Source organism: Lacerta agilis, chromosome 2 (genome assembly GCF_009819535.1).
Source record: "Lacerta agilis isolate rLacAgi1 chromosome 2, rLacAgi1.pri, whole genome shotgun sequence".
NCBI classification, from domain to species: Eukaryota; Metazoa; Chordata; class Lepidosauria; order Squamata; family Lacertidae; genus Lacerta; species Lacerta agilis.
The window spans coordinates 110,995,098-111,017,440 of record NC_046313.1 but is presented as its reverse complement, the minus strand read 5'-3'; the positions used below and the strand labels follow the sequence as shown (position 1 = coordinate 111,017,440).

The following is a 22,343-nucleotide window of genomic DNA, read 5'->3' as shown; positions in this document are numbered from 1 at the left end:
GCCTGAGGCTATGTGCTTCAACATGCCCCCCCCCATCCAATTCGCCAACATCACCAAGATAAAAGTTTGCCACACCAAGTTCAAATAACCAGAAACCTCAACAAAATATACCTTAAAAATACAACCCCTTGTGGCGACAAATCAACAAAAACCTGAAGAGATGGAACAATACCAACTTCACTCTCAGACAAAAGAGCTATGATCAAAATGATCACCATCCCAAAATTAACCTACCTATTCCAAACCCTCCCAGTCTGGATGCCTCCAGTCCAACTTCGCAAATGGCAGGAAAAAAATGCACTCATTTATATTCTCACACACACAAAAAACAAGAATAAGCCCCAAATACCTGCACTTCCCCTCCTCAGAAGGAGGATGGGGAATCCCCAACATAGAATCATATTACACCGCTAGCCAAGTACACCACATGATCCCGTATATTCTAGAAGATGAGACAAAACAATGCGTACACCTAGAGAGAGAGAGACAATTGAAAATACCGGTACCCCCACCACAGCATACCCATTCCTCCCAAGGAAACTAAGGGAAATCCCCACAATTGGAGGAATTTAGGGGATGCTCATCAAATTTGCAGGTGGCACCAAACTGTGAGGGGTAGTTAATGCCATAGAAGACAGAATCAGGATTCAAAACGCCCGTAACAGATTGGAGAACTGGACGCAAGCTAACAAAATAGGGACAAATGGAAGGTTCTGCACATAGACAGGAAGAACCAGATGCACAAATATAGGATGGGGGACACCTGGCTTACTAGCAGTATATTTGAAAAGGATCTAGGGGTCTTGGTGGACGTCAAGCTGAATATGCGTCAGCAGTGAGATGCAGCAGCAAAACAAGCTAATGCTATTCTAGGCTGCATCAACAGAAGTATAGTGTCCAGATCAAGGGAAGTAATAGGACTACTCTCTTCTGCCTTGGTCAGACCACACCTGGAATACTGTGTCCAATTCTGGACACCACAGTTATTGACAAGCTTGAACGTGTACAGAGAGGGCAACCAAGATGATCAAAGGTTTGGGAAACAAGCCTTATGAGGAATGGTTGAAGGAGCTGGGTATGTTTAGCCTGGAAAAGAGGAGACTGAGAGGAGATAGGATAGGAAGAGAGAACAACCTTGTTTTCTCCTGCTCTGGAGGGTCGGACCCGAACCAATGGCTTCAAGTTACTAGATGACCCTTGAGGTCGCTTCCAACTCTAATAAGATTCCTGTAGAAGAATTACTGGACAAGATTATGCAAAATGACTTGGCCAAGCTAGGGTCATTAAGATTGGCAATGCAAGAAAACTGTCCCTTGCCTGTCTCTCCACCCACCCCACCCTGAGGTGTCAATAGAGACTGGGGATTTGGAGGGTTGCCTGGATGTGAGCTTAGAAGAAAAGTATGTCTTTAGAAGAAGAAGAAGGGAGAAGAAAGACAGGGAGATATGCCCTTGGCTGCAGTGCTGTGAGCAACAAGCCTTGCTTGAGAGGACCAGGCTGTAAGATCTGGACTCCCTTCATGCAATTGTTGTTGTTGTTCAGTCGTTCAGTCGTGTCCGACTCTTCGTGACCCCATGGACCAGAGCACGCCAGGCACCCCTATCCTCCACTGCCTCCCGCAGTTTGGCCAAACTCATGCCAGTCGCCTCGAGAACACTGTCCAACCACCTCATCCTCCGTTGTCCCCCTTCTTCTTGTGCCCTCCATCTTTCCCAACATCAGGGTCTTTTCCCTTCATGCAAACTCAAGTGTAAATATGTGAAGACTTTAGAAACTGCCCAACCCTTAGCCAAAGGTCACCCAATATCACCATGCAAACATCACAGAAATGCAAAAATGCAAATCAGGCAAAGCTCAGAACTCAGGTTTCTGTAGAAAAGCCTGTCACTCAGATTTTAACAATGCAAGCTAATTGTTTTCCTGGGCTTGCCAGAGCATCTTATTGAAATGCTGAATACACAGGTACAAAAATCAATTGACTAAAAATGGGTCCCATTCCTACCAAAGTTGTTTATGTATTAGCAGGGCTTGAGACATTTGCAAATGTAAAGACTGTTGGCTGCGGGAGGCCTGATTTTAGCAAGAATTTCCTTCTGTCTGTTTGGAAGGGGGGGGGGTCTTCAACTGGAGGCTAAAGTTGGTCTTGCTTTTGCTCTGTGAAGTGTCTGATACACTCAAAGTGTCTATTTTTCCTGAGAGTATTTCCTAATTTTGAAGGGCAAAGGATTGGTTTTCTGTGGCACGAGCCACAACTTATAAGTCATGTAACAGCATCTTAAAACACCCGGCCATTTACGCAGATGATTATTGTCTTTGCAGCAGCCCTCACATCAGTCCACCCCAACCCTCCCTCAAAAGGGGAAGGGGGGAAGGCAGCTCTGCATTCCAGTTTCTCCAACTTGAACAAAATGTTAAGACATGATGGGAACGGAAGTTTATAAAATTATGCAAGGGGAAAGAGAAAAGCTTTTCTTTCTCTCTCACGAGCCTAGAACTCATGGGCATCCAACAAACCAGATTGTAGGAAGATAAAATAAAATAATTCACACAGCGCACAGTTAAACTGTGGAACTCTCTCCCACCGGAGGCAGCGAGGGACGCTACCTGGGATGGCTTTTAAAGGAAGGGGGATTAGACCAGGGGTCAGCAACCTTTTTTCAGCCGTGGGCCAGTCCACTGTCCCTCAGACCATGTGGTGGGCCGGACTATATTTTTTTTTGGGGGGGGGTGAATTTATTCCTATGCGCCACAAATAACCCAGAGATGCATTTTAAATAAAAGGACACATTCTACTCATGTAAAAAAACGCTGATTCCCGGACCATCCGCGGGCTGGATTGAGAAGGTGATTGGGCCGCATCAGAAGTCAAGGGAATAAACAACTACCTGATATTCAGAAAATACCTGAAGGCAGCCCTGTTTAGGGAAGTTTTTAAACTGTGATATTTTAAATGTATTTTAATATTTGATGGAAGCCGCCTAGAGTGGCTGGGCAGACCCAGCCAGATGGGCGGGGTACAAATAAATTACTACTACTACTACTACTACTATTATTATTATTATTATTATTATTACTATTACTACTACTACTACTACTACTACTATACACCTTTAGATGCCAGGTAAAAACATTCCTCTTGAACCAGGCCCTTGGCTGACTGACATCCAATGCCCTCTTAAAATGAGAGACCTCAAAGAAGTGTGACTAGCCCAAGGTCACCCAGCAGCTGCATGTGGAGGAGTGGAGACACGAACCCGGTTCCCCAGATTACGAGTCTACCGCTCTTAACCACTACACCACACTGGCTCTGTTAAGGTAACAAAGGAAGTGGCTTTGTGCCAGGGGACAAATGGGTGGGTCCATCAGCTGGTAAAAGGTAAAGGTAAAGGGACCCCTGACCATTAGGTCCAGTCACGGACGACTCTGGGGTTGCGGCGCTCATCTTGCTTTATTGGCCAAGGGAGCCAGCGTACAGCTTCCGGGTCATGTGGCCAGCATGACTAAGCTGCTTCTGGGGAACCAGAGCAACGCACGGAAACACCGTTTACCTGCCCGCCAGAGCGGTACCTATTTATCTTCTTACACTTTGACGTGCTTTCGAACTGCTAAGCTGGCAGGAGCAGGGACCGAGCAACGGAAGCTCACCCCATCGCAGGGATTCGAACTACCGACCTTCTGATCAGCAAGCCTTAGGCTCTGTGGTTTAACCCACAGCGCCACCCGCGTCCCTGCAAATTTGATGAGCATCCCCTAAATTACACCACTTTAAGCAGTCATGGCTTCCCCCAAAACCATTTAATGCAAGTAAGTAACCACCAGAGACAAAGGCTCCGCCTGCAGCATACGTAAAGCACTCTAATAAAATAATAATAATAATAATAATAATAATAATAATAATAATAATAATAATAATTTATACCCCGCCCAAGTGGCTGGGTTTCCCCAGCCACTCCGGGCAGCTCCCAACAGAATATTAAAAACAGGATAAAACATCAAACATTAAAAACTTCCCTAAACAGGGCTGCCTTCAGATGTCTTCTAAAAGTCAGATAGTTGTTTATTTCCTTGACATCTGATGGAAGGGCGTTCCACAGGACAGGTGCCACTACCGAGAAGGCCCTCTGCCCGGTTTCTTATGCCACTTTAAGCCGTCATGGCTTCCCACATGAGTTTTAATCCTCAATGTTCACAGCACAGAGGCAAGCAAGAGACTCGGCCATGATTAAAGGAGACAGTAGACACACAGTCGGAATTCCTTTTATTATTGTACTCCTTCAGAGCTTTGCAAACAGGGATTCTGAAGAAACAGGCCTGCTCACAAAACGCCACGCGACGCATGTGCTTTCTTGTACTGCACACGTCGCAGAGGACATTTCCAGCCGGAGGCTTGGCCTCTCCTTTTATTTACAGTGGTACCTCGGTTTCCGAATGTCTCCATTGACAAATATTTCAGTTTCCGAATGCTGTAAACCCGGAAATAAATGCTTCAGTTTTTGAACACACCTCGGAAGTCGAAGATGCCACGCGGCTTCTGTAATGAGGCTTCCGTATTGAGTTTTAGGTTTTCAAAAGTTTCGGAACTCGAACGGTCTTCTGGAACAGATTACATTCGAAAACTGAGGTACCACCATATTTATTTCTCTGTGGCAATGCAACCTGCTTAAAACCTGCTTTCAGGGACGGGAGCTCGAGCCCCTGCTTCCCTCCCGACTGTGGAAAACGTGTTGCCGTCTACAGAGCAGAAGAGTCTCTCAGCACCCTTCTTGGAGGCCCTGGTGTTTCACCAGCGCTGCTCTCTGATCGAAACTCTTCCCGCCCTCCGGGTGCGAATAAGGCCTTTGCCGTCTGTGGATTCTCTGGTGCCTGATCAGCTTATCCCTCCGAGAGAAGTTCCTCCCGCACTCGGGGCATTTGAACGGCTTCTCTCCCGTGTGGGTTTTCTGGTGGCACATCAGGTGCACCCTCTGCCTGAAGCACTTTCCACACTGAGGGCATTCGTACGGCTTCTCACCCGTGTGGATCCTCTGATGTCTCAGTAACGGCTCCCTAGAGGTGAACCCTTTCCCACAGGCGGGGCACTCGTGCAGTTTCTCTCCCGTGTGAATTTTCTGGTGCTTAGTCAGCGTCTGCCTGTGTCTGAAGAACTTCCCGCACTGCGTACATTGGTATCGCCTCCCCTCCGTCTGAATCCCTTGATCCCTCTTTAACGCCTTTCTGTTCCCGAAGCTTTTCCAATCCTCGGGACATTCGTAGGGATCCGCTTGCGTGCGATTGTTCTGATACCCAATCAAACCGTCCCCACGGCGGACGCCTTTCCTGCCCTCAGAGAGTTCATGTTGCCTCTCGCCTGCAGAGATTCCTGGACGGTTATCCAATAAACACTTCAGCTGGACGTTTTCTTCCAGCGTGGGACTTTTATAGGCGTTCTCCCTGTTGGGGATCATAAGAAGTCCCGATTTGTAGCGGGATTTTCTGACCTGCTTGGGGTAGAGCTTTCCCCTCTGTGTCTGCACGGTGCTAACAGCAGGTGGGAGAATTTGCATGACCTCTGTGTATTCATTTTTTTTCTCCATCAGCAGCTGTTTCTCCTGATGCTCTTTGGATTCCCATCGGTCCTCATAAATTTCAGATGCCCCAGGGAAATCCCACCGGGACATTTCTGCTAACGTCCTATGTGCTTCTCCTAGCTGAGATTTCTCCATCTTGATCCAATGTTTTTTCCCATCACCTAAAGAGAGAAGAAGAGAGCGTTTTTGTCTATGTTCTGGTTCTGGTCACCTCTTGTCAAGAAAATCCTTCTCACTGCTCTCCCTGCCTGCTGCATACTCTAATTCAGTGGCTCCCAAAACTCTCTTCCCCTCACCCCACAGACCACTTGAAAAGGGGCAGACTTGTCAGACCACTTAATGTCGCCACTGCAATGTGCTAGATGCTGTACGGTTTTTAACTGTATTTCTATTGCTCCTCCTTTTCTTGTGTTTCGCAGTATGACAATTTACGTTCCGTAGAAATCAAACTGCAGCACAACAGAAGAAATTTGCTTCCAACAGAAGAAATAAAAAAAGCAATAGAAATACAATTAAAAATCAGTTTGGACATTTAATGCAGACATGCCATGAACCGCTTGAAGGAAGCTTGGCCACATCCCTGTTCTAATTCATCCCCACCCCACCCCGGTCTCAAAGATCACCCACTCCGTAAAATAATAAATGTCAACGTTCCCAGATTCTGTTCATGGGAAAGATGGATGTTGTAGCTTGTGTTGTTGTTGTTGTTTTATACCCCACCCATCTGGCTGGGTTTCCCCAGCCACTTTGGGCGGCTCCTAATAAAATATTAAAAACACGATAAAAACATCAAACATTAAAAACTTCCCTAAACAGTTGAATTAGTTAAGCCAATCAAGGCAAATGGGCTTATTTCCCCTCATTTTGCAAAATAAGCTATTTTTATTTTACATGTTTTCTCTGTTCAAGCATAAAGGGACTCAAACCCTGGGAATTATGGGTTGCGTCCAACATTAGCCATACTCACAGTAGACCCATTGAAAATAATGAATGTGCCCATTAATTCCAATGGGTGTACTCTGAGCAGAACTTATTTTCTGAGGCAGGTCAATGGGCATCCAAGAGATTCCAGCAACCTCCCAAAAATGTGTTCCTGAGGTGTCACAGCAACAGCTGCATTCCTGCGTGTTCAGGATCCCGGCCTATTTCTCTCTCCCAAGCTGACATTTGACAGAGGAATTTTGCGTAGAATAGGCAAATAGAAGGGGAAGAAATGGAGGCAGTGAGAGATTTCACTTTCTTGGGTTCCATGATCACTGCAGATGGTGACAGCAGTCACGAAATTAAAATACGCCTGCTTCTTGGGAGAAAAGCAATGACAAACCTAGAGGGCATCTTAAAAAGCCAACAAAGGTCCGCATAGTTAAAGCTATGGTTTTCCCAGTAGTGATGTATGGAAGTGAGAGCTGGACCATAAAGAAGGCTGATCGCCGAAGAATTGATGCTTTTGAATTATGGTGCTGGAGAAGACTCTAGGGAGTCCCATGGACTGCAAGAAGATCAAACCTATCCATTCTCAAAGAAATAAGCCCTCAGTGCTCACTGGAAGGACTGATCCTGAAGCTGAGGCTCCAATACTTTGGCCACCTCATGAGAAGAGAAGACTCTCTGGAAAAGACCCTGATGTTGGGAAAGATTGAGGGCACTAGGAGAAGGGGACGACAGAGGACGAGATGGTGGGACAGTGTTCTTGAAGCTACCAACATGAGTCTGACCAAACTGCGGGAGGCAGTGAAAGATAGGCGGTGCCTGGCGTGCTCTGGTCCGTGGGGTCACGAAGAGTCTGACATGACTAAGTGACTAAACAAGGACTCTTGCAGAATATGCCTAGGGGTCAGCAATAAATGGACCCACCTCAGATATACAGTGGTACCTCTGGTTAAGAACTTAATTTGTTCCAGAAGTCTGTTCTTAACCTGAAACTGTTCTTAACCTGAAGCACTTTAGCTAATGGGGCCTCCCACTACTGCTGCGCCGCCAGCGCACTTTTTCTATTCTTATCCTGAAGCAAACCCGAGGTACTATTTCTGGGTTAGCGGAGTCTGTAACCTGAAGCATCTGTAACCTGAGGTACCACTGTACCCTCAAACAGACACAGTTCCCGATCAGAGGATTCCAGCCCTGTCACTGCCCTACATGGAGGTTCTAACATAGTCGTTCCCAAACATCCGTTCCTCATGGACTTGAAAATTGCAGATGGACTTGGCTTAATGTTGTTTCTGCCTCTCATAGCAATTGGAATGTGGGGTGTTAGATGCTGTAGGGTTTTTAGTTGTGCTTCTATTTCTCCTTTTATTACTTACACATTTTATTTCATCGCACAGGGCAATTCACATTCCACAGAATTCAAAAGGGAACATTGTAAGATACAACACAAGAAATAAAAGACTGAATAAAAATACAGCTGAAAATATTAACACTGACTGCAGACTTGCTGCAGACCACCTGAATGAAGCTAGCAGATTCTTGGCAGTTCATGAGTCACAGAGTTTGGGATCTCCTTTAGCTCTACATCCGAAGCTTGGGGTTAACTGCTGGCGGTCTGGTACACAGTAGTGGACCAGACAACCAATGGCCTCACTTTGTATAACTCAGTCTCGTATCTCGAATTCCCTCTGACCCCTTGGAGAAAACCTATGATAAGGTCAAAGATTTATTTTTTCTGTTTCTCACAAAAAATCCGCCTATGCTCTCTCAGATCAATTCTTGTTCATGTCACATGTTCATTGCCTGGGGCAATGCGGGAATCTCAACTAAAGCTTCTATCCAACCTCTGCTTAAAAACCTCCCATGAAAGAGAGTCTATGCATTCTTTGATGGAGGAGCTCTGCGCGCCTGGACCCAAAGTTCTCCCCCTCTTGGGATCTGCTACGCTCCTCAGTTTGTGAGTTCTCCAATGTCTGATCAGCTCAGATTTCCGGGAAGCTATTCTCCCACACTTAAGTCATTTGTGATGTTTCCCACCCACGTGGGTTCTCAAATGTCTCCTCAGATGTTCCTTCCGTACAAAGCTTTTCCCACACACAAGGCAATTGTGAGGTTTCTCTCCTGTATGAGTCTTCCGATGCCTTGTCAAATCCGATCGCCAAAAGAATTTTCTCCCACACTCCAGACAAACACAAGGTTTCCTCACTGTGTGGCACTGCTGATGTTTAAGGACCTTAGTTCTCTCATGGAAGATTTTCCCGCATCTGGGACGCTGGTAAAATATTTCGCTGGTATGTTCCCTTCTCTGATCGCCTAGATGCTGCTGGACGATTCCCACCAGCGTATGACAGTCAGATGAGTCTCCCCCAGTGTGTTTCAAAACAAGTCCTGGTTTGTGCCGGAAGCTTTTATCACACTTGGAGAGCAAAGGCCTTTCCTCCCTGGTGCACACTGTGTGTTTTTCACTCCAAGACTCCTCAAGACCTTCTGAGAGGCTACTGGATTCCTTCTGAGCTGTCGGTGGCTTCTTCTCCAGCCCACTGTTGAACTCAGATCTTTCCTCGTGGACCTTGGCTGCCACTGACACATTTCTTTGGTCTACCTGTGGAAGAGACCTAGGTGATTCCTCCAGTTCATTTCCTCCATACTGAGAACACTCCATCTTGATCCAGTTTCTTTGACCTGAAGAGACAAGAGAGAGGAATTTTGCTGGTCTTCCTTCCATTGTATGGCATTACAGGCTCCGTTAAACATCTCTTCTCCCGCAACCCCTTGCATCTAGAATGTAAGAATAACCTGCTAGATCCGGCCAGTGGTCCATCCAGTCCGGCACCCTGCTCTCACAGTGGCCAACCAGATGCCCAATTGAGAAGTCCACAAGCAGGATCTGAGCCCAACAGCATAGGACTCTCCCAACTTGCGATTTGTAGCAACAGGCATTGGTGGCAGAACATAGCGCAACATGGCACTCGAACCCACAACTCTGAGATAATAATAATAATAATAATAATAATAATAATAATAATAATAATAATTTTATTATTTATACCCTGCCTATCTGGCTGGGTTTCCCCAGCCACTCTGGACGTCTTCCAACAAAATTTTAAAATACAATAGTCCATCAAACATTAAAAGCTTCCCTAAATAGGGCTGCCTTCAGATATCTTCTAAAAGTCTGGTAGTTGTTTTTCTCTTCGACATCTGATGGGAGGGAGTTCCACAGGGCGGGTGCCACTACCGAGAAGGCCCTCTGCCTGGTTCCCTGTAACTTGACTACTCGCAGCGAGGGAACCGCCAAAAGGCCCTCGGAGCTGGACCTCAGTGTCCAGGCAGAACAATGGAGGTGGAGACACTCCTTCAGGTATACTGGACCGAGATTAAGAGTCTCACGCTCTACCAGTTGAGCCATAGCTGTCAAGTTTTACCTTTTCTCACAAGGAAGCCTATTCGGCATAATGGAATTTCTCTTAAAATAAGGGAGAACTTGACAGCTATGAGTTGAGCTATCCCTGTCAGCAGCCTATGGGGAGCCCTGAGATCTGAAGAAGCACAAGAGAAACCTTTAGAAGAAAGAAATGTAAAAGGTGGAAGGGGAACAGCTCAACGAGCACTGCCCCAGTGTACACACCACACTATCTATCTATCTATCTATCTATCTATCTATCTCAAATAAAATACAATTAATCGAAACATTTTCCAGTATACATACACTTAAAAAGTCGACTTCCCTCTGACCCCTCCATGTCTTTCTCATGATTATCTTTTGATGCCTCACATTGCAACTAATCTATATCTTCTTTTCTCAGCTTTATTCCCAAAATAACTGTTACTGCTGAATTTACTTCACACCTGCTAGCTAGCGTGCTGGCATATTTACAACATTTAAAAAATAACAATCTGCAAACGTTTTCCATTCCTCCTTGAAAACTGTTCCACTTTGTCCTCTGATTTTACCAGTTCAACATGATAATTCTGCACAGTCCATCAAATTCAACTGCCACCCCCCTCATGCCATTTTTGGGCACATAAAACTTTCAGAGCAGGAGTTGTGTACATAAACTAATTCCTTTGGCTCTTTGGTGATTTAAATGTGGAGTGTGCAGGCATTGGCAGAGGGCTGGACTAGATGACTCTTGAGGTCCCTTCCAGTTCTGTGATTCTATGACAGCACCATCAACACATCTGGTGCAGGTATTTTGGCCATGTGACCTAGTGCAAAGACTAATACTCAACCAGAGGGGGAATGGTTGCTTAAAACTTGTTCAGAGAAACTTAAAAGGCAAGTAAGAAGTCTATAAAATGGCATGGAGAAAGGGGATGCAGGAAAGTTTTCCCTCCATCTCTCAAAACTCGTGGACATCCAAGGAAGAAGAAGAAGAAGAAGAGTTTGGATTTGATATTCCGCTTTTCACTACCCGAAGGAGTCTCAAAGCGGCTAACAATCTCCTTTCCCTTCCTCCCCCACAACAAACATTCTGTGAGGTGAGTGGGGCTGAGAGACTTCAAAGAAGTTTGACTAGCCCAAGGTCACCCAGCAGCTGCATGTGGAGGAGCGGAGACGCGAACCCAGTTCCCCAGATTACGAGTCTACCGCTCTTAACCACTACACCACACTGGCTCTCACTACACCACACTGGAAGCTGAATGCTGGGAGATTCGGGACGGATTAAAGGAAGTCGTTCTTCACGCAGTTAAGCTACGGAACTCCCTGCCACAGGAGGCAGCGATGGCCACCAACTTGGATGGCTTTAAAATATGTTCGGGCAAATTCATAGTGGATTAAGCTTTGAACGGCTGCCAGCCACGATGGCTGTGCTCTGCTTCCACAGCTGAAGGCAGCAATGCTTTAGAATACCAGTTGCTACAAACCATGGGTGGGTAGATGACTCTTATTCTCAAATCCTGCCTTCAGGTTTCCCATTAGGGCATCTGGTTGGCCACTGTGAGAACAGGACGCTAGACTAGATGGGCCACTGTCCTGATCCAGACAGCTCTTCCTTTGCAGTTTCTGCAGGCCCACTAGAAACATCTTCACCCGTAACTCCAGCTAGAATTAGCTCTGCTGGTGCCCTTCATGGGTTCTCTGCTGGCCGACCAGCGCCCCTTGGGACTCAAAGGCCTCCCTGCACTCAGGGCGCACTGTCAAACGCTCTGACATTTGCGAGTCCTCTGATGCCGGAGCAGCTCATCCTTCCGAGCGAAGCTACTTTTGCAACGGGGGCACCTGTGTGGCCTCTCTCCGGTGTGGGTTCTCCGATGTCTCATCAGGTTTATCGCCCGAGGAAAGCAGCCCCCCCACTCGGGGCATTTGTGAGGCTTCTCTCCGGTATGAATTCGCAGGTGGTCCTTCAGATGCGATCCCCGAGAGAAGTTCCTCCCGCACTCGGGGCAGCCGTAGGATTTCCCTCTTCCTCGGATCCTCTGTTGTCCAAGAAGGTCCTTTCTCGGATGAGAGCGTTGCCTGCTCTCTGAGCGTTGGTATAATTTGCCCCCCGCATGCCTTTGTGGACGGCCTGGATCCTGCAGGGAGCAATCCACCATCGCGGGACGTTCAGAACGGTCCTCTCCAGCACGTTTCGCAACATGTCCTGATTTACAGCGGGTCAGTCTACCATACTTTGCGAACGAGAGCTTCTCCTCCCTTGTATCAACAGAGCAATTTCCTCTACCCACAACTCCAAGACCTTCTGAGAACTTGTTGGATCCATTCTCAGTTTCTAGAGGCTTCTTCCCCTGTTCCCTGTCTGACTCACATCTTTTCTCACACAGCTCAGCTGCCATTGGTCCATTCCCTTGGCCCATATCTGGTTGTGGCTCTGGGTCATTTCCTCCATATTGCGAATTCTCCACCTTGAGCTCGCTTCGCTTCCCATCATCTACAGAGACAAAAAGAGGACATTTTGTCCATGTTTGAATGGGACTCTTTTCCAGATTCCTACCACCTCATTGCTTCTACCTATCACCCTCAGAAATTTATATCCTGCTGGGTCATTCCACACCAAATCACCTGATTTTAATACTCAACCATGCTCTCGCATCTCAGATTTTGTTCAATTTGTGTGTGTGTACATACCTATGAGATACCCTCAAATTAATTGTTTAAGATTTTTTGGTCCAAAATTGGGCTCAGGAGGTTTCAATTTTCGCGCGATTCAGGCTAATGCAATTTCCGCGTCAGTTTAGAAAAAAACACACCTGTTCCACTTATTTTTAAACCAATTGGGCTTATTTTGGTATCAAAATAAAGCTAATTTTGTCTCTTTCAGAACAAGGTATAAAAGTGGTATTAAGTGCCAAAAATTCTGAACAAAATCTGAGACGTGAGAGTACATAGCACCAGGTGATTTGGCATGGAATGACCCAGCCCTGTTTCCCAAACCCACAAATGATAAAGCAATGAAAGCACCTAAAAACATATTTAAAACAATTCCAACACAGAAATAAGACTGGGAATGATCTCAGCTTAAAAGGTTTGTGGGAAGAAAAAGGTACCAAAAATAAGGGCCCACTAAATATTTAAATATTTAAAGACATCACCTTGCCAACAAAGGTCCGTATAGTTAAAGCTATGGTTTTCCCAGTAGTAATGTACGGAAGTGAGAGCTGGACCATCAAGAAGGCTGATCGCCAAAGAATTGATGCTTTTGAATTATGGTGCTGGAGGAGACTATTGAGAGTCCCATGGACTGCAAGAAGATCAAACCTATCCATTCTCAAAGAAATCAGCCCTGATTGCTCACTGGAAGGACAGATCCTGAAGCTGAGGCTCCAGTACTTTGGCCACCTCATGAGAAGAGAAGCCTCCCTAGAAAAGACCCTGATGTTGGGAAAGATGGAGGGCACAAGGAGAAGGGGACGACAGAGGATGAGATGGTTGGACAGTGTTCTCGAAGCAACTGGCATGAGTTTGGCCAAACTGCGAGAGGCAGTGAAGGATAGGCATGCCTGGCGTGCTCTGGTCCATGGGGTCACGAAGAGTCGGACACGACTGAACGACTGAACAACAACAAAAATATTTTCTAGGTGTTCCCTTTACCCTGTGATGCATTTTGGGGGGGGGGGGGAGGACAGAGAAAAGGGAGGTTCTTTTGCAAAAGTGCAAGACCTTGTAGACTTCTTTGGACACAATTAAACTTGATTTAAATCTTAAGTGGAAAGGAGCTCATTGACATTTCCAGAAGTTTTCTGCACTTTCAGGAAAACAGAGAATGCACGAGGAGTCAGTCCTGTTCTGCATAATTTTTTTTGGTTCATCCACCAGTCATCAGAAATGCTGATGAACCCGTGTACAATGACCTTGGGGAGAGGGGAAAAAGAAAGAAAAAAGAGTGGCCTTCAGCTCTGCATGACAACCCCGGTGTCCTTCTCAAATAACAAACATTGCCAACCCCTTACCCATAGCTTGGTCTGAGGGTCGTTCACATCGCACCGAGAACTGGTGGAACACCTCGTCCTCCTTTTTGGGGTGGGAGGGGAAATCAGGTTTGGGCGCCAAAAATCCCTCTTGAGTGGAAAAGAGAAACAGAGAGAGAATGATGTCTAGCTAAGTTCAAAACTCAATAACCATGCTTTTCAAAGCTCCTGCAGCAATTGGAAGCCGCACATTGGTTTTCAAATGGTTTCGGGAGTCGAATCGACTCCCGGAATGGATTAAGTATATATAAAAAACTCACACCAACTTTATATTACAGAAGAATACTTGTTATATGCCTTTAATCAAATAATAATAGTGGGGAAATGCTCTTTTTTGGAAAGGCTGGCATCAGACAAAATTAAGTTTCTTCAGAAGCTTCACCTTTTGCTATGTGCTATCAATTCTATCCATTTTAAGCTGAACAAAGCCGCGTTTTGGTTTCCGAACGTTTTAGAAGTCAAACGGACTTCTGGAATGAATTCCATTTGACTTCCAAGGTAGGACTATAAATACTCCTCCTACTACTACTACTAGTAATACCTTTATTGTCATTGCACAACTTGTGTACAGTGAAATTAAACGAGCCTCCCTCCCCCCCAACACTCAATCTCTTATCGAACAACACACAACCTCACAAGTCAATTTCGCTATGTTATTTTCTATACAATAAAAGGAGCCAACTAATCTAGAAAAGAAAGAAACTAAAGAAAGAAGGAAAAGAAACAGAAACCACAAGATCCTCCCTCATCAATATAGCTTAATGGAGAAAGGTGTGCCCTCTCAGCTGTCACCTGGGCTCATGCCTCTCTTCTCAAAGCTGGTGACATCTCCCCTTGCCCATCTCTCACACGGGGTCCTCAAACTGTCATTGCCCTTCATCTGTGTACAGTTCTTACCAAAGTACAATGAGAGAGAGTAATAATAATAATAATAATAATAATAATAATAAACTACCAAGGGAGATAATAGTTAAGAGAGAGAAAATGGAAAGAAATGGATTAAAGGAACTCCAGCTATCCATCTGTCAGTTGTGTATGCAATATTTATTCAAAGGAGTCAAATAGTCTAGTTATTCAATTATTCCGCCCTCCTTCTACAGATTCTAAAGAGGGCAATCGGTTATGCCGGCATCCACAGCAGCTCCTGGGGCCTGAGAATGACAAATCCTTACCCAAGGATTCGGAGTTCCCATCTTCCTCCTGCAGGACTTGCCAGAACATTGTCTGTTGGCCTGGCTGGATCAGAGACGGCTCCACTAGGTGCAATGAGACACCTGCCTCCTTGAGGCTCACCAGCCCCTGGAAAAAAAAAAGTGAAAGGAACCACCACTGATTTTCCCAGTCAGATCTCGTTGCACAATAAATAGCATTTAGAGCCATTCATTGCACATGGAATAACTTCCATGAGCACAACGAAACTTCCCTTCCTTCTCCTCCAAATCGGCTGCAGAGGCCTGGAGGAGGCATGCAGGGGGAGGACATCTCGTTGCGCTCGTGAAAGTTGATCCCTGCACGCAGTGGCGTCGCTAGCCTCTGCGCTGCTGGGGGCGGCAGCAGCGCAGAGGCACCCCCCTGGGGGAGGGGCACGACGCGTGCGCCGTGACGTCATCATGACGTCACGACGCATGTGTATGCAGAAAGGGGGGATTTCCCCCTTTCCGAGGCTTTTTTTCGGCGGGGGGTGCTGGTCGGCCCCCCCCCCCGCCGAAAAAAAGCGGCGGAAAGGGGAAAAAGAAGCAGAGCTGCGCTTAAACGCGCCTGCTCTGCTTCCTTTCCAGGCTTTCCCCGCCCCCCCCCCCCGCGGTTTTTTCGGCGGGGGGTGGTGACCAGCGAGGAGGGGATGGCAAGCGTGACACCCCCCCCTCACTGGTCGCCCCCCCCCCCGCCGAAAAAAAGCGGCGAAGCACCCCATCCTGTGTGCTGCTGCTCCCGGGGTGACGGAGGGAGCAGCGGCGCGTGGGAGTGGCGGGAGGGGCTGCCGCTTGTCACCCCCACCCGCCGCTGCTCACCCTGTCACTGGGGGCGTCCCGCCCCCACCGCCCCTCCCCAGCGACGCCCCTGCCTGCACGCAGTTACTTAGTTGGATTCCACAGTCTTTGATCCACTTGTAAAGCATAAGGGAGGGGGGAGACCCACTTTTCTTGCACGCTTTACAGTGCTATTCAAGCCCCACTGCCCAATATGCAGGTAAATGTGGGCAGGGTTCCAGCCTTACAGGTCAATCTACTACAGTGGAACCTCGGAGGCCAAATGCCTTTAAACTCGAAAGTTTCGGCTCCCGAACGATTGAAACTCAAATGTCTGGTGTGGTTTCCAATTGGCTGCAGGATGCTCCTGCAGCCAATCAGAAGCCGCACCTTGGTTTCCGAACTGTTTCGGAAGTCAAACAGACTCCCGGAATGTATTAAATTCGAAAACCAAGGTACGACTGTATAAACAATGAGGACTAGGAACTCAAGTAACTCCAGTGCACATGTGCACTAGAAAAATGATTTTGCTTTTTGGCCAACTTGTTTTTAACTTCTTAAGTTCATCAAAGACTTTAACGTACATTTTACATTTTATGTGAACCGCTTACAGGTTTTTTATTTGTCAGTACCCAAAGTCTGTTAAATAAAGGCTCCTTCCCTCTAAATGAGCAAAAAAAAAACCCAAACTAACAGTTTACCAGGTATTAGAAAACCAGGAGAGAGGAATCATCGCAGCATCCACTGTTGGCCTGGCTCCTCTATAGTCTTAACACACCATACAGAAAAGCTGACCTACCTCATTCAGACCCGATTCAGCCATCCTCTGTCCTTCCGCAGGAGACAAGGAACTAGAGTGACCTGAGCACTTGATTCCGCTGCCTGAAAAGGGCGAGGGAAAAATTAGAAATGGTGAGCAAGTTAATCCCATCACCTTTAGGGCTCTGGATGCAGCAGCGTATGGTAAATTTCCTGTTCTGTTCAGAGTTACATAAAGGAGAGAAGGGGCAGGTTTTCTTGCAGTGATGGGGAAAGAGACCCAAGTCACCAATTCCCCCTTTTGGCACAGCTGCTAAGAAATTGCACAGACAGCTTTTGCTCAGCTTTCTCCTGGAGCAAGATTTCTGCTGTTAAGAGATTAATAATAATAAGCCAGATTTATTATTATTATTTATGGATTGCTCCCTATGAAGGATCTTGGAGCCATTTCACAATACTGCACTATATAGATATAGATTATAGATATAGATATATTGTGCTTGAGCTATCTCTCTCTCATGCACACGTATTTATAAAGTTATAACGATTGCTGCCTATGAACAACTGCATATCCAAAAACAATTAAAAACCCTTACATATATAAAAGTGGATTTCAAATCCAACACAGGCACAGACTGGGATGATGATGATGATGATGATGATGATGACAATGATAATAATGATAAGAATAACTTTATTGTTTATACCTGGCCCATCTGGCTGGGTTGCCCCAGCCACCCTGGGTGGCTTCCAACACATAAAAAAACATAGTAAAACATCAAACGCTAAAAATTTCCGATTGCAAGTATTCATCAAGAAATTGAAAAGGGAAAAAGAAGAAAGAATCAGGTTTCTAAACCCCTCACATGTGAGTGGGATTTATTCATTTCTATTAAATAAAATCCTGACTTAGAAGACCTGGGCAGCCATTCTGATTCCCCAAAACAAAAGATGAACACACCATAGTTCCTTCCTTCTACAATTCTGAGGCAGCCCAAATCTCGTCCCTCTCATAATCCATGAAACTAGAACGATGTGAAACACTAATTCGGTGACTTCTTACCCAGCAACCTGATCTCCCCATCGCTGTCCTGCTTCCCTTCGTAGCAGACCTGCCCCTTGGCGGCTTCTGAGGGATCCTCGACTGCATCCAGAGAACCCAAACACACCTCTTGCAGAGGCCCCTGAAACAGGCACAGAAAACCCTCTCAGAACAGAGGTACAGGAATGATAAGGGCTCTGCACTCCTAAACCCCCTTCCCCTTCGGGTATTATTAATTCAAGGAGCTATTCGGACCAAATAAAGCTTGCCTATCGAAAGTCCTGCTGGATCAGACCAAAGCCCCGTCTAGTCCAGCATTCTGTTCCCACAGTGGCCAACCAGATGCCTATAGGAATCAGGCAGGCAGGATCCAAGAGCAAAATTTGTCCTGGTGGCTGCCAATTCAAGGCCAGACCAGAATTCTACTTGAAATTTGGATTGTTAAGAGTGGATTTCTGTTTAATTTTTATATGCTGGTATTTAATATTATTCTATACTATTCTAATGGATTGTTGAATATTACTTTATTTGATGTAAGTTGGTTATGTATTTTAGTTATGTTTTATTATCACATTTTTATATTGGATTAGATTGTTATAAGGGGTACATTCTTTGTTCCTTCAGCTTGTAAACCGCCTTGGGTATTGTAAAATAGAAAGATGGTATACAAATTAAAAGTGAAATGAAATGAAATGAAGAGAGAAGGAATTTGTTGACGGGGCTTGTATGATATGTCTCTTTCCTGTGTCTGGTAAAAAATGAAACCAAAAGCATCCATTTTTAAGGCTGCATATGACCTAGCGATGCATGCTTTTTGCTGAGATACATAACTTGGTAACTTCTAAAAGTTTACCTGATGCTTTGGAATTCTTAATTCCCTCAGTGCTAATAACCAATAAGGCTATTGATTAGCTCAACAACCTTAGTGTGGTTAATTAAAGAAAATTCACCGTAGCTCCCTGCTAAAAATCCCACCCATTGCTAACTGAGCAACTGCAGATGATGCCAAGAATCCAGTCCACCGCCTGTTTCTTGAGAAGGACTCCAGGAATGAAAAGCTCACCTGCCATTTGTCTATTCTGCCCACCTGCTGTCTGGCCATCAGGAACTCCTCCGCCAGGGCCACAGCCTGCGAACACGACTCTGGTCCTCCTGCTCGGATCCAGCTCTGCAGCTCTGGCGGGAGGCTGGCCAGGAACTGCTCCAGGACCAGCAACTCCAGGATCTGCTCCTTGCTGCGTCTCTCCGGCTTCAGCCATCGGTGGCAGAGATCCTGCAGCTGGAGGTGGATCCTCCGGGGGTCCTCCACCTGCTGGCAGCAGAACCGCCGGAAGTGTTGGCGCTCGGCCTCCGTCCTCAGGGCGGCGCCTCGCAAGATGGCCGCCTTCACCTTCCCATAATCCTCTCTGTCTCCGGCTTCCAGGCTCTGGAAGGCCTCGTCTGCTTCCCCACTTAGCGCAGGCAGGAGCCGGGCCGCCCACTCTCCTCTGGGCCAGCGGCAGGCTTTGGCCACTTGCTCAAAGGAGGCCAGGAAGGCCTTGGCGTCTTCCCAGGGGGCAGACTCAGGCGTCTCTGGGGGGCTTCTGCATTCTGGGTGAAGGGGCTGTAGGGTCTTCAGGAACTGCTGCCATTGGGCTTCCCATTGCTCTTGCCTCCCTTTGCTGGGTCCCCCTTTGCCATCTTGAGACGCTCCATATCCTGGTCGCTTGTTCGTAATTCCAGGCAGGAGCACTCTGCTTGCTTTTCCTGCTGGGTCTGGTCTGAGTTCCAGTTCCACACCTGTAGATTTTTGCTTCTTCATCGCTTCCAAAGTTCACTGGGCCAATCTAGAATCCGGTTTATTGACAGAAAACTACCGTATCTTTGCTCTCAATCCCTGAAAGTCTGGCCAGAAACACGAGAGGAAGGAACAGCTATCTTCTTGGTTGATCTTCTAGTCCTTTAAAGGATTGGATTGTGGTCGATGGGGTTCAACCGTCATATACACCACCTGCCCCTGACCATTCCCTGGCAGTGATGCTCAGTGGTTAGGCGATAGTCTTCCTGAGTGAGAAACAATGGACTGTTTAAAACACAAGTGGGGAGGGAGAGAGGAGACGCAGGGAGAACTGGTGACCAAAGACATACTCTTAAAAACCCCAGGAAAAGGAGTCAACGTGTGCACGTCTGTATGTAAATTAAAGAATAGAGAGGCCAACGATCTACCAAGTTCAGCATCTTCAAGTATTTCATTAATTCATTAATTTCCTTGATGGCATTATTACCCTGTTTCTCCTAAAATAAGACATGGCCATAAAATAAGCCATAGCAGGATTTCTATGCATTTGCGAAATATAAGCCGTTTCCCGAAAATAAGCCATACCCCGAAAATAAGCCATAGTGATGCGGCACCTCCCATTAAAACAGCCTGGAGAGGCGTGGCTATGCAGCGTACTGATGCGTTGCGGTTAAAATAAGACATCCCCTGAAAATAAGCCATACTGTGTTTTGTTGAGGGGAAAAAAATATAAGACGGTGTCTTATTTTAGGAGAAACACGGTATCTTTATTGAATTTATATACTGCCTTTCATCAAACAATCTCAGGGTGGTGGTACACAAGATAAAAGCATGAGGTGAAATCACAAATAAATACTTAAAACAGAAACAAGAAAGCCATAACACACGTACAGACACATTTAAAAGGCTGTAGAGTATTAATCAGCCAAAGGACTGGTTGAAAAAGAATGTTTTTGCCTGGCGCCTAAATATATACAGGTACAAGGCAGGTGCCAGGTGAGCCTCCCTGAGGAGAGCATTCCACAAATGGGGAGCCACTGCAGAAAAGGCCCTGCTCATATGTTACCACCCTCCGGACCTCACATGGAAGAGGCACACATTTAAAGCCCACTTTCATTTCCAAGGAGCTCAAGCTGGCCGACATGGCTCTCCACTTCCTCATTTAATACCCACAACAGCCTTGCGAGGTAGGTTAGGCAAAGAGGCAGCGACTGCCACGAGGCCACCTAGCAAAAGCTTCGCAGCCAAGTGGGGACACGAACCCTATCCTCCCATATAAGGTGAGTAGGATATGAACAAACAATGTTTCGTATGCTTAAGGCCCCAGGGTTTGAACCCAGGCATCTCCAGGTGAGGCTGGGGCTGCTGGCCAGTGCAGACAGTCTTGGGCTGCATGAACCACTGGTCTGGCTTGGTATAAGCTTCCTATGTCAGTGAGATATAAATAAACAACATTTTGCATGCAGGTACGATTCCTGGAATCTCCAGGTGAGGCTGGGACCCTCCCCACCCGTCCCCACCCCGCCTGAAACCCTGGCGAGCCGCTGCCACTGCCAGCCAGTGCAGACAGTATTGGGCTGCAGGCAGGCGTTAATGCAGGCGGCTGCTCCAGCTCCCGACGGGATTTCCCTCTCGCAGGGCTGCAGGGCTTCGAGAGAAGCTGCCACAGCGACAAAGCCGGAGCGATCCCGGTTCCTACCGGCGCTGCTCCCCGCGCTCGCTCAGCTCCGTTTCGGCGCCCGCGAACTACAGTTCCCTGGCGCCGTCCCCGGCTGGAAGCGGGGCGTCGGAGGCTGCAGGCGGTCTGTGCAATCTCTCATCTCTCGCTTTAAGGCTGCAGCCGCCGCCGCCTCCTCCTCTTGCTCGGTGGTTTAATGGCGGAGTCGCAAGAGGCAAAACCCCGAGGATTCACACGATCGCCCCCTTCTGAACGGCGGGATGCGTGCAACTCTCCCACGCCAGCTCGGCCCCGAAGCGCGCGAGGAAGAGAAAGAGAAAAAGGAATAGGAATAGGAGGCAAGGCTGGGATCCGTGGCTGCAGCATCGTCCTCCGCAGGGATCGGGGTCCCCTCGCCCGCCAACTTCCCGGACGGAGACTTTTTTTTGCAGCCATTCGAAGGGAGCCGAGCAGCCGAGAGTCTCGCAGCAGCTTCCTCGCCGCTTCAGGTACGACTCTATTAGAAATGTTGCGATGGAGGGGGCTCCAAGGGTCGTCCAGTCTAACCCCACGCAATGCTGGAATCTCAACGAAAGCAAGGCCATCCAACCTCCCGAGGGAGCCCGTTCCACTGCCGAACAGCTCTGCATTTTATTTGTTTTATGATTTTCAGTTATATACATTCCAGTAGTTTTACAATCATTCGGACATTTCAGAATTCTGTTACTCCTTTTTTTGCGGTTCCTTAAATTTATCTTTTTACATTTTCTGCATGCTCTAAATTAATTTAACTTATTCCTTTATCCATCTTCTTTAAATATGTTGTTGTTGTTCAGTCGTGTCCGACTCTTCGTGACCCCATGGACCAGAGCACGCCAGGCACGCCTATCCTTCACTGCCTCTCGCAGTTTGGCCAAACTCATGTTAGTAGCTTCGAGAACACTGTCCAACCATCTCATCCTCTGTCGTCCCCTTCTCCTTGTGCCCTCCATCTTTCCCAACATCAGGGTCTTTTCCAGGGAGTCTTCTCTTCTCATGAGGTGGCCAAAGTACTGGAGCCTCAGCTTCAGGATCTGTCCTTCTAGTGAGCACTCAGGGCTGATTTCTTTAAGAATGGATAGGTTTGATCTTCTTGCAGTCCATGGGACTCTCAAGAGTCTCCTCCAGCACCATAATTCAAAAGCATCAATTCTTCGGCGATCAACCTTCTTGATGGTCCAGCTCTCACTTCCGT

General features: G+C 46.9%; 1 protein-coding gene across 1 annotated transcript; it reads right to left on the bottom strand.

The window, feature by feature from the left end:
* Positions 1–4,585: 4,585 nt before the first annotated feature.
* On the bottom strand, positions 4,586–21,271 carry LOC117042434 (zinc finger protein 420-like). Its single transcript, XM_033141980.1, has 9 exons — positions 21,152–21,271; positions 18,739–19,718; positions 17,697–17,817; positions 16,674–16,756; positions 15,080–15,206; positions 13,890–13,997; positions 11,651–12,370; positions 8,979–9,176; positions 4,586–5,728 (listed from the first exon to the last, which is right to left on the bottom strand). Exons 2-9 carry the CDS (start codon positions 19,474–19,476, stop codon positions 4,752–4,754), a joined length of 3,072 nt encoding a protein of 1,023 aa, XP_032997871.1. The 5' UTR covers positions 19,477–19,718; positions 21,152–21,271; the 3' UTR covers positions 4,586–4,751.
* Between the last annotated feature and the right edge of the window lie 1,072 nt (positions 21,272–22,343).

Excerpts from the sequence above, each read along its gene's own strand:
- LOC117042434 (XM_033141980.1), bottom strand. The coding sequence starts at position 19,476 with ATGAAGAAGCAAAAATCTACAGGTGTGGAACTGGAACTCAGACCAGAC. Across the intron at positions 15,207-16,673 it reads CTGAATCGGGTCTGAATGAG|GGGCTGGTGAGCCTCAAGGA; the intron begins GTAGGTCAGCTT and ends TTTTTTTTCCAG. Across the intron at positions 13,998-15,079 it reads TGGGAACTCCGAATCCTTGG|AGGGATTTTTGGCGCCCAAA; the intron begins GTAAGGATTTGT and ends TTTCCACTCAAG.